At 36.5% G+C, this 17,344-nt stretch overlaps 2 protein-coding genes across 2 annotated transcripts; both read left to right on the top strand.

Annotated features, from left to right (window-relative positions):
• Positions 1 to 426: 426 nt before the first annotated feature.
• Positions 427 to 3,247, top strand: LOC136207119 (uncharacterized). Its single transcript, XM_065998400.1, has 8 exons — positions 427 to 736; positions 836 to 909; positions 1,004 to 1,085; positions 1,209 to 1,259; positions 1,738 to 1,838; positions 2,145 to 2,298; positions 2,383 to 2,607; positions 2,691 to 3,247. Exons 1-8 carry the CDS (start codon positions 608 to 610, stop codon positions 2,802 to 2,804), a joined length of 930 nt encoding a protein of 309 aa, XP_065854472.1. The 5' UTR covers positions 427 to 607; the 3' UTR covers positions 2,805 to 3,247.
• Positions 3,248 to 4,247: 1,000 nt separating this feature from the next.
• Positions 4,248 to 8,547, top strand: LOC136207342 (BTB/POZ domain-containing protein At5g17580). Its single transcript, XM_065998611.1, has 5 exons — positions 4,248 to 4,402; positions 5,238 to 5,412; positions 5,848 to 6,042; positions 6,130 to 7,737; positions 8,125 to 8,547. The coding sequence occupies exons 1-5, from the start codon at positions 4,248 to 4,250 to the stop codon at positions 8,221 to 8,223; spliced, it is 2,232 nt and encodes a 743-aa protein (XP_065854683.1). The 3' UTR covers positions 8,224 to 8,547.
• Positions 8,548 to 17,344: the final 8,797 nt, after the last annotated feature.

Raw genomic sequence — 17,344 nt, 5'->3', positions numbered from 1 at the left:
TATCATATCCTTATTTATCATTTTAAACAAACAACTATTAATAATCAGCTAACAACTACCAGCTATCTACCGAACATGACCATAATAAAATTACATGCAATTTGTAAAGAAGCACCTTATACAATCCCAATATAATATTAACGGATTTTTAAATGTAACATGCTAATTCAAAAATGATAAAATATTTAAAAATTTTATAATATCGTTATATATTTTTAAAAATGATTATTGATATTGATACATAATAAAATTACATAACACGATATGAAATTGACACATTAACACAGATTACGAAACATAGATTTTTCACTTGAATTAAATTAATTTATTTAACACTAACTCAATAATTTAACACAACACTACCACCACTCCTACTCTTGAACACGAAATGAAAAATGAAACAAATGAATTGGATTGGGAGGGAGGGAGGCCCGAAAACACCGAAAGGCCCGAACAAGCAAGAAGTTTAACTGAAATGTGAAAATGAAAGGAACCCAAAAAACTTTGCTTCTGGCCTGCCTGGGTTCATCGGATTGGACACCTATCCAGTTTCACCTAGGCGTGTGATTGAATTTGATGTAGTTTACAGAGGTGAATCGATAGAAAGATGGGCATCAAACTGTTCGATGCACACTGTCACCTCCAAGACCCAAGAATCATTGACAAGACACCGCAACTCATCGCCACTGCTCTTCATTCTGGCGTACTTCGCTTTGCTGTTAATGGAGTCTCTGAGGTATTCATCTTCCCTTTGTGCTTTCTCTTCCCTCCTTATCATCTTTAAAATTTCGATACTTCTTTTTATTTTATTTTTTTATTTTTTATTTTTTTGTAGAAAGATTGGCATCTGGTTAAAGAGATGGGTCAGCAGTATCCTTCAGTAATTCCCTGCTTCGGTCTCCATCCTTGGTGAGTTCTTATTTTTATTTTTTAAATTTTTTTATTCATATTTGAAATTCGAGTTTTCGATTGAACCTTTATTTGGGATTTCTCTTATCTGCAGGTATGTTGCGGAGAGGACTCCCAATTGGCTCAACACCCTCAAAGAACTCTTTGATACCAATCCTTGTGCTGCCGTTGGAGAGGTTAACATTCCCATTTCCTTGTTTATACTTTTCATTCCTATGTACATAGAATATCTGAATTCATTTACTGGTTTATTTCAAATTCTAAAAAGTTCATATTATAACTTATATGAACCTTTTCAGATTGGATTGGACAAAGGTTCTCATGGAAAGAAGATTGATTTTGCAGATCAGGTTTTCCTTTGAATTATCATTTTTCTTTATATAAGTGGAAATACTTACAACTTCACAAGTAGACAGCATGAACTTTGATTATATGGTCCGGGAAAATCGATTACAAGCTGAATTAGAAGTACACAAATTTTATTTTTATTTGTAAAAATAAAATCCAGTAGGTACTGCCTCTAGGTTTACGATTAAAAGGTGTTTATCTCTTGCCATTTGATGCTTTGATGCTGCCTTGAAAGTGTTTGATCTTTTGATGAAGAGAGTTTAGACGTTCACCTTATAAATGTGTATGTCACCCTATTATATATATGCATACAATGGATTCTTTAATCTGTAGACGTACTTATTTTTCCAAAGTTGTTTTTCTATATTTACACATACCTTTTGGAAGACCTCTAACTGAAGATTCTTCTTACATTTAAGTGTATCTCACTTAATATCGTTCCTAAACTGGTCTTCAATGGGTGACATTTTCAAATTGTAGCTTGAAGTATTTCAACAACAGCTTCAACTTGCAAAAGAGCTGAATAGACCAGCTTCTGTTCATTGTGTTCGTGCTTATGGTGATCTTCTCGAGACAATGAAGTATGAAGCTCTATGCTATTACTGCTCTTCTTAATAATTTTATTTCTAATTGATATGCGATTGTAAACTGGTAAAAAGAATTGGTCAAAATTGTCCAAATCAACAAATCATGTTTTTGTTACAAGATGAGTAAAGGTGCTAAATTAGGAAAAAGATGGTCTATGTTGGAGGGCCAAGGGTGTAATATACCTCTGTTTGATCACTAAGTATTTCTATTTGTCCAAAAGTCATAATGGCATTATATGCTTATTACATGTTATAATTCTGTAACAACTTTTTTTTTTATGTAACCGATGAATCCATCAGAAGCATGGGGCCTTTCCCTGCTGGAGTGATTCTTCATTCTTACCTAGGTTCTGCTGAGATGGTTCCTGAATTTGCCAAGCTTGGTGCGTACTTCTCTTTCTCAGGCTTCCTTATGACCATGAAAGTGCAGAAGGCTAAACGTGTAGTGAAAACTGTTAGTTCATCCATTGGACTTATGTGTTTAACACATTTCACAATGTTGAGAAATTTATATTTTCTATACCCAAAACCTTTTCAGGTTAGTTGTGATAGGATATTGTTGGAAACAGATGCCCCTGATGCCTTACCAAATACAAATATAGATTCGCTATTTTTGGCGGATGAAGTGAAATCCGACCCTGAAAGGAGCCCTTCCAAAGGAGAAAACTCTGCTTCAGGAACTGCCAGTGTTTCCAATGATGTTTCAAAAGATACATCAACACTGCCAAAAGAAACTTTGAATCATCCAGCAAATATCCATAGCGTATGTTGTTTGTTTTCGCGGTGAGATTGAGGCTATGGTTTTATTGATTTGAACTATTAAACAATTTATGATGACTCTTGTAGGTACTCAGCTACGTAGCATCTTTGCTAGACATGACAAAAGAAGAGCTTGCAGATATAAGTTACAGAAATGCTGTACGGATATTCTCGTACGAGGGCTCAAAGGTGTCAGAGTGATAGAATGTAATTTATGGAACAGATGCTGTTGCCTAACTAAAATTTTACAAGCAAAGAAGGGTATACTTACAAATCTTGAGCTTGCTCCCTCCCTCCCTAGAGTATGAGAAATGGATGCTTATAAAAGATAGTGAATGCATTTTGTAACACTGCTGCATTCTCTTTTTTCAATCTAGCATAGCATATGGATAGATATTTCTGGTGTCTGTGTGTGTCTATGTTGCCCGGACACGGACACGGATACAGTATCCGACACGGACACGGATACGGGAAACGTCATTTCTATAAAACACAGGACACGGTTACGTGGGGGACACGTGTAAATATTAAAAATATTGGGGCACATTTATAAATATTAAAAATATATTTATATATATGATTTTTTGTAATATAACTAAATAATTAGGAGCCCTATTTATATAGATGGATGGAGAAGTTTGAGAGTTTTTGTATTAATTAGGAGTTTCTTCTGGCATTAATTCCCCCTGTCCTTTGGAGTTTCTGGCTCTCCAAATCTATCAACTATAACGACGATCGGTGAAGTTGAACGGCTGTAATTTGAATTTGAAGAATCGCAGGTATTAATTTGACATTTGAAGAAGCGCAGGTTTTTTTTTTCCTGGGACACGCGTATCCTTCACTGATATGCGTGTCCAACTTTCCGATATTACGGACACGGCCCCGACATCGTGTCCCTGGCGTTTCCGGCCGTGTCCGTATCGGATACGTATCCGACACGGGATACGCTGGGTCTATGGCGTGTCCGTGCATCAGAGGTGTGTGTAAATGATAATACAAAATTCATGCAATTTGCATCGGGCATGAACAAGGATTGGTTCATACCCTAATTTACTCCTAATCTGTACATGGTTTATCGGTTAAACATACATCTACCAAGTTTCTTCTATGAAAAGCTCAGTTAATTAATGTATTGAAGGGTTGTTGGCTTTTTCATCATGTTGATGAATCCTCTCCTATTGGTTGTGATGGTTTTGTTATCCGGAAACAACAAGATCACAAAGTTCATGAGAATCTTTTCTTCAGTTTCAGAAAATATGCTTTCACAGTTGATTGAATCAACTATAACAAAGCAATCATGAGATAAGTTGTATGCTACATTCTCATCTCGGCCTCATATTCAAAATATTCGGAATCAACTTCCCACTCTTCGACAAAATAACGATTCGATTTCTGTTTATATGCAAAAGGCTAAAGACTTATTCAATCAACTAGATGCTTTGCAAAATCTGTATTCTAGCTGATCTGGGACCATTTTATAAACTGTTTGTTCGGGCTTTAGAAGCTCAGTTGGAACCTTTCACATGTGATGATTTGTTCTGTTTGCTGCTCGGTGAGGAATTCAGCTAGCTTGAAATGCTACAGCTGATGGTATTGTTGCTCCAATAGCAAACTACGGCGCACTGCCTGCTCGTGGACTGGGACATGGACAACATTCTAGAGGCAGACGGTCCAATTGCCAAGGTTATCAGAGGCAGTTTTTTGCGCAGCCATCTTTCACCTGCTATAGCCAATCTGCCTTCGTTGATTTGTCCTCTGTTACTTGTTTTTTGCTCGGAATTGCTTGTTTCAAAGTTTTGGTAAAAACACAAGAGGAGTACTAGGCACGTTGTTTCTACCTCATTCAAATAATCACATCTTAATCTCTTAAGTGTTTTTTTTCTTGTTTCCGGTGATTCTCTCTCATTCCAAACACACCATACGCATACGCTTCCATTGTTGCATCACCAATGTGGATTTCTGATCCAAATATGTATCAAACAAAGAATCCTTCTTCAAGCATGCAATACTTGCGTTCAACTGAAAAATCCTAGCCTCGTTCTTTTTGCAGGATCAAATTATCACTTGTGGAATTCATTATGATGTTAGGAAATAATGAGAATCTAAGTTGATTGAATTAAAATTTGAGTGACAAAATTAAAAAGTAAAAATAAAAAAAAATATAGTAAAATCAAAATAATGAGATATGTGTTTATTTATGTTTTAACAACATGAACATCTCCGGTTTGGACAGGATGGAGTTTCATGCTTGGCATGGTTGGGGAAGTCAAGGTACCCTTCCCAAAAGGTTGAAAATGTTTGTATATTTGTCAATTTTATGTGTCTCGGATCCATTTTCAACCTATTCAATTGGAAAAAAAAAAAAAAAAATTGTAGCCATAATATTGATGAAAGCAAAGTTGAGTGGTCATGGAGCAAATGGAGCGGGTAGGAATGGAGACTACTTCCCCTCCATGTCCTTGCCTAGATGGGGACTCTGCATTTTCATTTCCATTTTCACAAATGGGAAAAATATAATCCATTTCTCTGTTCTCATAGGGATTCGGATCCCCTAGGAATCTTCATTCTCAATTTCTTAAAATTTTATTGTGTAATTCATTTAAGTATTGAATGTTAAACACTGAATATTATAAGTGCTGAAAAGTCTGTGCATACAAATGAGGATGACGGATTCCTGGAAAAGTCTATACATACAAATGAGCGATTCTGGCCGCTGCCCCATCCCCACTTCTCCGGAAACCCATCTCCATTCCATGAGGAAATTAAATGTGAATTCCCTGTCATTATTGGAGCTAATCCTCCTGGTCAGGTTTGCCATCCTACTTAAAAGATTTTTTTTATTTTTTTTTATGTTAACCTACTAAAAAGAATTAGGTAAGAAGAATTTATTATTTTAAGATAACTGAGACAATTTCATCTTTTAATCTAACCAGTAAAGCAGTTTTTAAAATTTTAAATTCGTTATTGTGTTATATATTTTTCTTTTATCTAATACTACTATATATTTGGACAAATATTATGTTTAAATATTGAATTTATTTAACAAATATTAGCTAATAGAACTAAGAAAAAAAGAAACAAAATAATTTAGTGAGCATATCAGTTTCCGGATACTGAAATAACAGAAACCCAAAAGAATAGGAAAAAAAATCTTTTTTCAAGTTTGAGAAACGTTGGGATTTTGTTTTGATGTTTTCATCTCCATAGAATTATCTTTTATTCTACTTTTTTCTGTTTGTTTCAGAGTTTGAGCTCAACTTCATTTGTGGTAATTAAGATGGAGAAAGGAGGCGTATCATCATCTTGGTATTATTTCTTTTCTCCTGTTTTCAACCACTTTCACTTACTTTCAGAATACCTCAAAACTCTTCTCTCTTTCCTCCATTACAGGTTTTCCAAGCCTAGACTTTCACATGCTTCTCACTTTTCTCTCAACATGGTGAGTTTTTCTACTTAATTTTGCAAATTTTCGATTTTAGCACAAAAGGCAAGGTGAGTTTAATTAATTCTTATTTATTTTATGCAGGAACTTCTGGCAGAAAGATCAGCCAAAGTAGCTTACATCCTCAAAGAAAATCCCCAATTAAAATTCTCTAGTTTTATCCAGGATATTCCTGGCGATCCTGAAATTATTGAGATTGTTGGAAGATTCTGTTGTGGATTCGAACCTGCTTTGTCTTCTGAGAATGTAATACCTCTCACCTGCCTTGCTTTCTACTTGGAAATGACTGAAAGTCACAGCAAAAACAATCTGATTAAGAAGCTCCTTACATTCTTTGAAGAAACAATTCTCACTAATTGGAATCAGACAATCATAGCTCTTCGTTCTGCAGCCACTATTCTTCAACAGGTCGAACGTTTTGGCTTGTTTGATGCTTGTTTACAGTCTCTTGTTGATAAAGCACTCCTTAATCCCCGTCTTGTTGCGGATCCAATCAAGAATCCGAGAAATGATGAGGATAGTGAAGATGACGATGATGATGAGAAAGATGAAGAAAACTATATACCGAAAGCCAGACGAAGGCTCTTTCTTCCTAATTGGAAATCAGAAGCTTTGATTACACTGCCTCTTCACCTATACTGCCCGATCATTCAAAGGATGAATCAGTATCAAATCCTGACGGAGTATGTGGCAGGATCTCTTTGTTTGTATGCTGAGAAATGGGTATTCTGCAATGGAATAAGTGATGAGAATATGTCAATGTACAAAAGGAAATTACTGAGGGATGTTATTGAAGCTGTCGAAAGACTTCTTCCTGACGAAAAAGGACTAATTCCCTGCACATTTTTGTTCAAAATGCTTAAATATGCAGTTTCCTTGGAATCCAGCAATGAGTGTAGACATGGATTCGAGCAGCGAATCGGGAAGCAACTTCATCAGGCAACAGTTAAAGACCTCTTGATACCTTCACAAGGCTACACGAGAGAAACACAGTATGATATCGAGTGTGTGAGGAGGATTCTGAAGCATTTCTTTGGAAACTACACTACTCCTGACAGTTCCGGGTTTATCCCAGTTGCACAACTCATTGAAGATTTCTTAACAGAAGTTGCAAGTGATATAGATTTAGAGATTGATACGTTTGTTAATTTAGCAGAGATGGCATTGTCTATATCATTAGGACTCCAGAAGAACTCGGATGGAATATACAGAGCTATTGATATTTACTTCGATAGGCATAGATATTTGACAGAACAAGAAAGAGAGGGAGTATGCAAGATTCTGGATTGCCATAAAATGACACCTGAAGCTTGCGAACACGCGGTGAAGAACGAAAGACTGCCATTGAGGTTTGTAGTGCAGGTGTTGTTTGTGACACAGTTGCATATGAGAGACACAATAGCACATAAAGTTGAGGCTTTTGATTCGAAATCGACAGAAGAGGAAGCGGATGAAGAAAAGGAGGGAGGGGCGGGTTTCGATGACGAACAAGTGAGGGCTGAAATGGAGAAAATGAGCATCAAAGTGAAGGAGTTAGAGAAAAAATGCTATGTAATGAGGAAAGAAATTAACAATGGAAATATGAAAAAGGAGAAGGAGAAGGAAAAGAGTAGCAAATGGAAGGAAATGAAGAGAAAGTTAGGTTGCATCAGCAGCATGAATGATTGCAATTCTCAATTGAAGAAGAAGAAGGTGCATCCAAAGTCTTGATTTATCTCATTCATATTCTGCTAATTATCAATAATTTCATTATATTTTCTCTGTAATTTTCTTGCAACAACAAACATTATTCTGCTAATTATCAACAACATAAATTATTCTTGCAAGTTGAAATATGAACTATTACATAAACAAAGAATGGATGGGATCAACTAGTTATATATGAGAAAATCTCAACCCCTCAATTGCTATAAATCTGGATATGATTTCTTTTTTCTTTTGTGCAAAACAAGAACAGCAATGAATGTGCTTTTTGAGGCCATATATATATAAAATCATCTTTCATGTAAACACAAAACAAATGGCCAATAAACAAAATAAATATTGTCTATGATTATTTAGCATCTTGTTCTTGTTTAGGCAAAGGTGAGGAGCTACTTCCCTGATCATCTTGGGATTCCGGAGGAGGCTTATCAACAACACCTTCATCATGGACGGGTTTATCATCCTCGGTTATGACAACGACACTGCCGAATTGGACGCGGCGTCCACCACCGCCGGTTTCAGTAACAGAATGCAATTGGGGATCAGGATTATTCTCTTGGACAGGTGCAGCATTAGCATTAGCATTAGCATTATCAAATACAGATGCAGGTGATGCTGTTACGGTGGATTTGGAAGAATGAGGGGGCGAATCTCGGGGGGTAAGACATCTGTACAAATAAGTGAAAAACCAGAAAAACCAAGGAATGCCAACAAGAATGAAACCAGCAATAGGAAACCAAGGTTGAAACTGATCTGCAGGGAAGAAAAGGTAAAGAGAAAGAAAAACACCACCACCAACAATACATGCAAAGAAAAAGAAAGCAATTAGATAGATTACAACATCTCCTTTTCTGTGACTGAATTCAGAAGGTGGAGATTGATTCATGATCCCCTTTTTTTATGACAAAAATGATGATGTATCCCCCCACCCCCATCAAAGCCAGAACAAACATTCAACACCACCTATACAAAAAAACCCTTCCAAAACGGGGGAGTTTGTTACTTTACTTGCTAGTCTTTCACTAATTTTATCTAATTTAATCAAATTCGCTATTGTCTTTATTTCTTTTCCCCTTCATCAGAAACCAAATCATATATAACTTGTTTACCAAATAACAAGTTACATCAACCAATTATGGACACACATTAAAAATAACATTGGACACGTAGTAAGATAGTAGAATATGTAATTTTTGGCATTATATTATAACTTTATTTTTGCATAAATTATACCAATGATCACTGAAGTTTGAGATCTCATTAAACTTCATTTTATTTCAATAAAATCATGGAGCTTTACTTTTTATTTCAATAAAAGCATTCCAATCAATTCAAACAGAAAAAGTTACTAGAATAGTGACGTGATGAACACATTGGAAAGAGCTCTACTATGTATAAAAATAAAAATAAAATTTTGCTGTTACGTGAAAGTTTCAAACAGTTGAATTAAATAAATGGACAATTACAAAACTAGCACCTTTTAAGGTGTTAGTTTTCTTTTCTAACTCATTTTGAAAAACTCACCAAAACTAACACATTTCATTAACAAAATTCCAACCTTGCCCTCATCTCTAACACTCCGCTCCCCGCTCTTTAACATTCGAATCTCTCTAACCTAACACCCCGTTATTCCTCTCTCTAACTTTCCGGCGATTCATTGCCCGATTCTGTACATTTCATTCGGCAAATCTCTGTTACTTCGAGTGGACATGGCGAGAACACGAAGTTCGGACAACGAATCGAATTCAGAAGGAAGGACGAAAAAGAGGGTAAATAACTTGACTTTACATTTGAGATTCTCTCTTGTATTGTATGTAGATTTGCTGTGTTTGAGAAGGAATATTTCGTTTCGTTTACTTCTTCTGGTGTTAGGGTTTATCCGGGTTCGTCTGGTGTTAGGAAGTCATTCGGTTTGGTTGAAGTGCGTCGAATACAGTATTTGGATATGACCAATACAGTATTTGTAGGAGTCCTCTGTCATACCCTTTTAACAAGGGAGATCATACGTGAAGACCTCAAACCCAGGGAGCTTTGCTTCAAAGTTAGAGGTGTTGAGTTAAGATTTGGGGATTGGGAGTTTGGACTCCTAAGTGGGTTACGGTTTGGAGACATGGAAGCATTTACCGAAAGGTTTAGTGCGATAAATAAGCCATATAGATTTAGGAATAAGTTTTTTCCAGGCATCCCTACACCAACCTTTAAAGACGTGGACACAATTATGCTGCAAACTGTTTGGAAGAATGAATCTGATCAGGATGCAGTTTCATTTGCCATGTTGTACTTTGTCATTGGCTGTGTGTTGGATAACACTGCCACGAAATATGCTCTTCCTTGGGTTTTGGAACTTGCTGAATTTCCAACATTGTTTAACGAGTTTCCGTGGGGTGTTGTGGCCTGGGATGTGACCTACAGGTCTCTTGTTAATGGGATAATTGGTGGAAAAGACCGAATTGATCAGTTGTGTGCTCATAGGGATCGTTTCAGGACTAACCGTGTCTCATACAACCTATATGGTTTTGCACACGTATTTCAGGTATGATGTGTGTATATTCTATATACTAGAAATGTTGGTAATAGGCATAAATAATGAATTGGCACTTTGTTACAGGCTTGGCTGTTCGAAGTATGGGATGCCACCCACGCATGGTATGACAAGAAAGGCACTCGCATCCCACGATGGATACGATGGAAAAAGACCAGTATCGCTAAATTGCCCAAAGTTCTAGCCATTTTTGAAGTAAGTTGACCAATCATTGTGCCTATATGTGTCACTATTATGCTATACATCTGACTGACTTGTTTATTTTTAGTCGGGTATAAAACCAAATGCCACGCAAGTTACAGCTGAAGATAGGGAGAAAGAAAGCTCATGGTATCAACATCTAGTAAACCATGTGAATGGTCTGCCGTGTAATTATGAACAAGTGTTTACCGATTTGGAAAAGGGGCAAGAGGAGGAAAATGGGCAAGAGGAGGAGAAGGGGAAAGAGGAGGAAAAGGGGCAAGAGGTTGCAAAGGGGAAAGAGGTGGAAAAGGGGCAAGAGGAGCAAGAGGATGAAGGCATGGAAAAGGATGGACATGAGGGATTGGGTACATATGAAGGAGGATATGCTGATGTAGAGGATGACAGTGAATCTGAGACTGATAATGATGAAAATGCCTTCATTGTCTCTCCTAGAGTATCTGTCCAGAAGAAGAAACAGTCTGGTCTAGAACGACTACTGAGGAGGATGTTTATTAAGCACGAGAAGAAAATGAATGACAACTTTGCTGAGCAAGAGAGGATAATAACTGAACAGTTTGGTCAGCAAGAGAGGAAAATGAATGACCATTTGTCTGCCTTTGTAAATAGATTGTCCGTTGTAGAACGTGATGTGCAGGAACTGAAGTCACAACGGGATGTGGAATGTGGGATGTATGAGGGGGAGGTTCATATGTATGGTAGTGAGAGGGAGAAGGAGAGTGAGAAGAAAGAGCATGAGGAGAAGGAGCGGAATAGGGAGAGGGAGGGGGAGAAGAAAGAGCAGGAGGAGAGAGAGAAGAAATAGATGGAGGAGAGGGAGAAGAAAGAGCATGAGGAGAGGAAAAAGAAAGACCAGGAGGAGATGGAGGAGAGGGAGAAGAAAGACCAGGAGGATAGGGAGAAGAAAGACCAGGAAGAGAGGGAGAGGAATAGGGAGAGGGAGGAGAAGGAGAAGGATCATAAGGATAGGAAGAAGAAAGAGCTGGATGAGAGGGAAAGTGTTCATACATCTTCTGTTATAATGATTGTTGTAAGTTTTGGTCCTTAATGTTTACCCCGGTGCTTTTAACAACGAATAATGATATAATCTGTGTTTCTACTTGGTGTTTTAACAGGATGAGAGCCATGACGGCCATGATGTTGACATAGATCATGGACAGCTTAATCTTCTGGTTAACCAGTTTGTCCAGTCATCTTTACATATGCGTGAAGACAAAGGTGAAATCGAAGATATGACTATCGAGGTTAAATATGAGGAGGAAGGGAAGGGGAAAAGAGGAGGAAGAGGAGGTGGAAGAGGGAGTAGAGGGGGAGTAAGGGATGCAGGATGAAGGGATGGAAGAGGAGGAAGAAGATGGGGAAGAAGAGGGAGAGGAAGGGATGGAAACAGTGAGGAGGTGCTTGAAGTGAAAGAGAGACCCAAACGGGAAAGGAAACTTGGGAAAGACGTCCAGTCACCATTCACTGATCCTCAGATGAATTATCATTTTGCTGATGATGATGATCAGTACCCGGTAGAACAACACGATGGTCGCGATCGTATAAAAGGACACCTCCTACAGGCCTATGATGATTGGAAGAAGAATACGCCCCGTGATATATTGAGGGAGTTAGGTGGAACCGAATGGGGACAAAATGTATCGTGGTTTGAGGAAGCAGAATTAACTGGAAAGTACATAGACAACCAAGTAAGATACTGCTCACTTTGTATGTTTTGGTGTATATTATTCACTTTGTATGTTTTGGTCCTTACTAATGAACATTTTGTCTGTTACAGCTTGTAAATGCATTTTTGTGGTTATTGAACGGAAAAAACGTCCATCAGAGTCAGGATTGGACTGCCATCGACTCAAATTTCTTTGGATTCATGGAGATGGCAAATATGACCAAGAATAAGATCTGACAATAGATTGGATCATGTCAAGGCTTGTGTTACTTGTGGAACAAACCGAAATGGATCTGTTCTCCTTCTCATTCCTGCTTCATCATCAATCTCATTCAAACTTGGTTGAACATTATCAATCGATGGTTCTGAAACGGATCTTTGGCGATCATCGTTATCATATATGTTCATCATTGTCATATCCATTGTAATCGTTATCATATCCATGATCATCGTTATCACATCCATTACCATATCCTTGATCATCCCCGTTCACTACATTATCATACCCACAATTGTGATCCAATGTAATATCGTCTAGCCCAAGAGGAGATTGGGTATATGGATTCATGACATGTTTTGCCGGAGCACGAGTCTCAGTTGCTATGTTGGGAACACAAGAACTTATTCTGGTTGCCTCTACTTCAGCAACATTTTGTGGCCGTACTTTAGCAACCATTGGTCGCCTTACTTCCGCAACACTTGTTCGAGGAGTCATAGTAACATATAATGGCATCACATCGGGTTTATTCCATCTACAAAACTCAACGAATCCAGCAATATCACTGTCATCCACTATGTGTGCTAATCTTCCAAAAAGTTTATTTGGACCGTATGTTGTGTGCATTGCCATTTGTATGTCAAAACAGGTTGCATCAACGTTTAACGAAGCGTGAATTTTATCTCTCAAAGTTTGATAATCAGTTGGCGTTGAAAAATGGAGCACCTTCGATTGACCACCAACGTATATCATTGTGTCCATGGGCCCCTCTTTTTTCCATTCTCCATCCCACGAAAGCATACACAGACAAGTATTCGGGGTGGACATATTTCTGCATTATCATAAAAACAGCTTGTAAATTATATATTATTTGTAACTCAACGAAGAAAGCTAACGAAGCATATCATGGTATACACATTTCAAACTATAAGATATGTCGATACAACATATATATCGACACATCGGCACATATCGACACATAAGGCTGGCTACTCCGTCGATATTTGACATATATCTACGATGCATTCTCGTGATAGCGGCCGATAGTGATCATATATCGATTGATATCGACGGAAGATCAAAAGACGTTTTTCTAGAATGATCTGTTAATGAGCATTAAATGCATGTAATGATCACTTTGACTTTCACTCTTCTTCGAATATCACTCTAAGCATTAAATATGAGGCTTGTCTGTTGAGATTCCCCATGAACAATACAGTTCTTTCTCCTATAAATAGACGCTTTGTCTGTTCATAGTATATTCATTCTAGTAAACTCTCAAACACTCTAGTTTATCCAAAAATGGAAGCGCCACCGCTACCACCACCACCTCCTCTGCCTGAGTTCGAAGCATTAATAGCTACATTCGACGAACCCTTCCGTGAAGGTGACACGGACGAAATAGTCCGATTCATGAGGGGCATGGCGCACACCATGTCTTTCGCTGCTGAGGCCATGGCTGACCATCTTGAGTCAGTTAGGAAAAAAACAGGCGGCTCAGGAGGACAATTAGGCGCCTCAAAAGGCAGTTGGAGAAGTCCAAGATGGACTACGCTGACGCCCTTTTAGGTCCTGAGTACCTGAATGTTTAGTTTATGTATTTTTTGTCTTTAATGTTTATGTACTTTTGTTGTTTTGTGTTTGTTTCTCTTTTCTTTATGTTTTATTGTGTTTTTTTCCGTTTTGTGTATTTTTTTCTTTATTTTAATATAAAAATATTGTTCTCATCTATGTTTTATGTGTTTTGTGTTTGAATATTATGATTTAGAATGGAAAATCTCATTTAACCGAGGTCGATATACGTCGATATTCTTCATCTATCGACGCCGATATGTCTGTCGATATCAATAAGATATCGACGGTTATCGACCTTTTCGGTAAAAAATCGCTGAGTGAAGTTCCAAACGAAATGCATCTTCCTACAATAATGTCACTGTTTTTAGGGATTCGCACGAACAGGAAAAACATGAAAATGCAACAGCAACAATATACATTGGGTTTTAGAGAAACAAAATGCTACATCTTAACCATGAATATGACGAAGCTTTAAATATTGTAAATAAATGAAAAACTTACATGATTGTGTATAAAATATTGAAGCACAAACTGTGGGTTGGATTGATTGTTGTTCGTTGTCTATAAATTGAGTTGTTCTTTAGAGAGAGAGAGAGAGAGAGAAAGCGAGGGCGTGAGAAAAAAGAGGAAAATGGGGGGAAAGACAACGTTATAAAAGGATAGAGAGGAGGGCAAGGTTGGAATTTAATTAATGAAATGTGTTAGTTTTGGTGAGTTTCTCAAAATGAGTTAGAAAAGAAAACTAGCCCCTTAAAAGGTGCTAGTTTTATAATTGTCCCTTAAATAAATAGTATCTTTTTTTTGGTCGTCTAACTGTTATGTCATACGTAAAAGTCAATAATTTTCAACATGGTTGTAGGGTCACTTTTTAGGTGATTTTTATGTCTGAAATGACGAGAATGAATTTATTGAAAATAAAAATAAAAATTGAATGACTTTATAGAAACAAAATGAAGTTAGATCATTTTTTAAAACTGACTTAAAATTCAATGACCATTGATGTAATTAATCCTTTATTTTCTTCTGTATACTTATTATATCTACCAATTTTCTATCTTATATGATGTATATTCACACAAAACAAAATAAGAGCCTTATTTGATTGGATTAGTGTTGTCTTGAGCTTATCCCATTGCTTGCTCTACTGAGAAGGCACTAGCTCTACTAACTGACTTACTTAAGGGCACACAGGAAGTAGGGATATTAGAGACGGGACGTCTTCCCCCGGGTTAGTGATTGGCACCCGAATTGGCTTAGGGGTCGAGGGGGCGGATTGGTCCGGGCGGGGACTGCTATATTTTATTCGAAACCCCGTTCATTCGGAAATTTTTTTTTTTTACCAAAACGACGTCGTTTTGGTTTATGGTTTTAATTTAAAAAAACCAAAAGCAGCAGGAGACGCAGGGATATTCGCGTTCGTTCATCTCGCTTCTCCTCGCCCTTGCTCGCTTCTCCTTTCCTCCTCCACAGCAAACGCACGCACGCACGCCCCTCCTTCCGTTCAACTGTTTAAGTTCAGGGCTCCAATCCATCCGCTCCGATCGCCGTCTTTCCAAAGGTCCATCGCTTCCTTTCTTCTCTGCTGCCGCTATTCGTCTCTTTCTCAATCATCCGTCGAAGACTCCAGCTATAGTCATCGTCGCCGTCTTTATTAAGCTACTTCTGTCACCGTCTTGTGCGTCATACGTCTGCTAGCTACTTACTTTATTTATTTTGATGGAAAAGAAATGAAATTCTCTGCATATTTGTAAATTTATGGAAATTTTCTGCTGATTTTGTTTTGTGATCGTGAAATTCTTATTTTTGCTATATTTTCTGTTTCTTCGTATCTGTAAAATTTCTGCAGATTTTGCTCTGGAGTTCCAGAATCTACTTCTTTCTTATTCAGTTAGATATCTAGGTTCCATGTAGTTGTGAAGGAAGAGTACTAAAAAATTATTAAGTGGCATTTTCTTAATATTAATGGAGCTTCACGTTATTTCTCTTGGTTGCTTTCAGGAAATTTCAAGTTTATGAAGTGGTTTGATTCATATTTCACTCTGATAATAAAGATATTTTTGCATCGTTTTCAAGCTATGACAGATAGTAGATGTAAATTGACACTTCGTTATCGTCGATATACTTAGCATTAAATTTATTTTTTTTAATTTTAAGACATTTTGTATCGAATAATAATTATGTACTAAAGTATATTTTTTTCAATTAACGTTATTTTGTCTAAATTTTTTTTACATAGAGTTTTGACCCCCTCCCTCAAATCCTGGATCCACCACTACCTATATATAACAAGTTTATGCTATTTAACAATAATACATTTTACAAAAGTTGAGATTCAAATACTCAATCTAAGGGGATACTATTACCAGCAAATCAGTGCTGGAGGAAAACAAGTTCGTTAAAGCCTAATTGAACCATCAGAAGTTCATCTTAATAATACTAACTAATTAAATTTTAACCTTGAAGTTGTACCATATGCCTCATAATTTAAAGAAAGGAAATGATTCGAAATATATTTTAATTTAGAGTAGGGATGGTAATTTCCGCTATGATAATAAGTATAATTTACAAATTATCATTTTTAATATATTTATATCATATTGTATGGAACATATAAATTACATAATATAATTATAACAAGTAAGCCCGAATTATCACCATTGATTTAAAGAGTAGTCTTATAAACATATTGATCCTGTCATTTTCATGTAAGAGGAAATTACAGTAAAACCTCTATAAATTAATAATGTTGGGACTATATAATTTTATTAATTAGAAAGTTATTAATTAATCGATAAATTAATAATTATTAATTTATAGAGTGATTTTAAATTTTTTTTAAAATAAATTTTAAATTACTAATTTAAATAAAGTTTTTGTCTAAAATCAATGAACAAATAAAATTAAATGTGCATTATACAATTTAATTGAACTTGGAAGTTCATTGTATTTATGTTAGGGTAATTAATTTATTAATCCCTATATTTTGACAAAACATACTGTTTAATCCCTATATTTTCAAAAACACACGATAAAGTCCTTAACGTTTTTCTCGGTGAACTGTTTAATCCCTAACGTTTTTCTCGATGAACTGTTTAGTCTCTGCCGTTAGACTCTCATGAAGATTCAGTTAGTCAATTTGGATTTGCGTTCTTCTTTTCCTTTATTTTCCTTTCCTTTAAACTCTAATGCATCTGAAATCAACTTTGAGTGTTCTTCTTCTTGATTTTCTTCTTAATCGTTCAAATTCGTAAGCATTAGGTCTGTTCTTTTCTTGTTCTCCATAAAAATAGTTTCTTTTTCTAAATTGGATTTCCTCTTCTGAAGTTTGAAGGTAAATAGTGAAGGGTAATTTAGTCATTTCCGAAGTCATAAACGGTAAAAAATCTAACAAACA

The sequence above is a fragment of the Euphorbia lathyris genome, chromosome 9, assembly GCF_963576675.1.
Source record: "Euphorbia lathyris chromosome 9, ddEupLath1.1, whole genome shotgun sequence".
NCBI classification, from domain to species: domain Eukaryota; kingdom Viridiplantae; phylum Streptophyta; class Magnoliopsida; order Malpighiales; family Euphorbiaceae; genus Euphorbia; species Euphorbia lathyris.
This window is presented reverse-complemented; position numbering and strand designations above follow the sequence as displayed.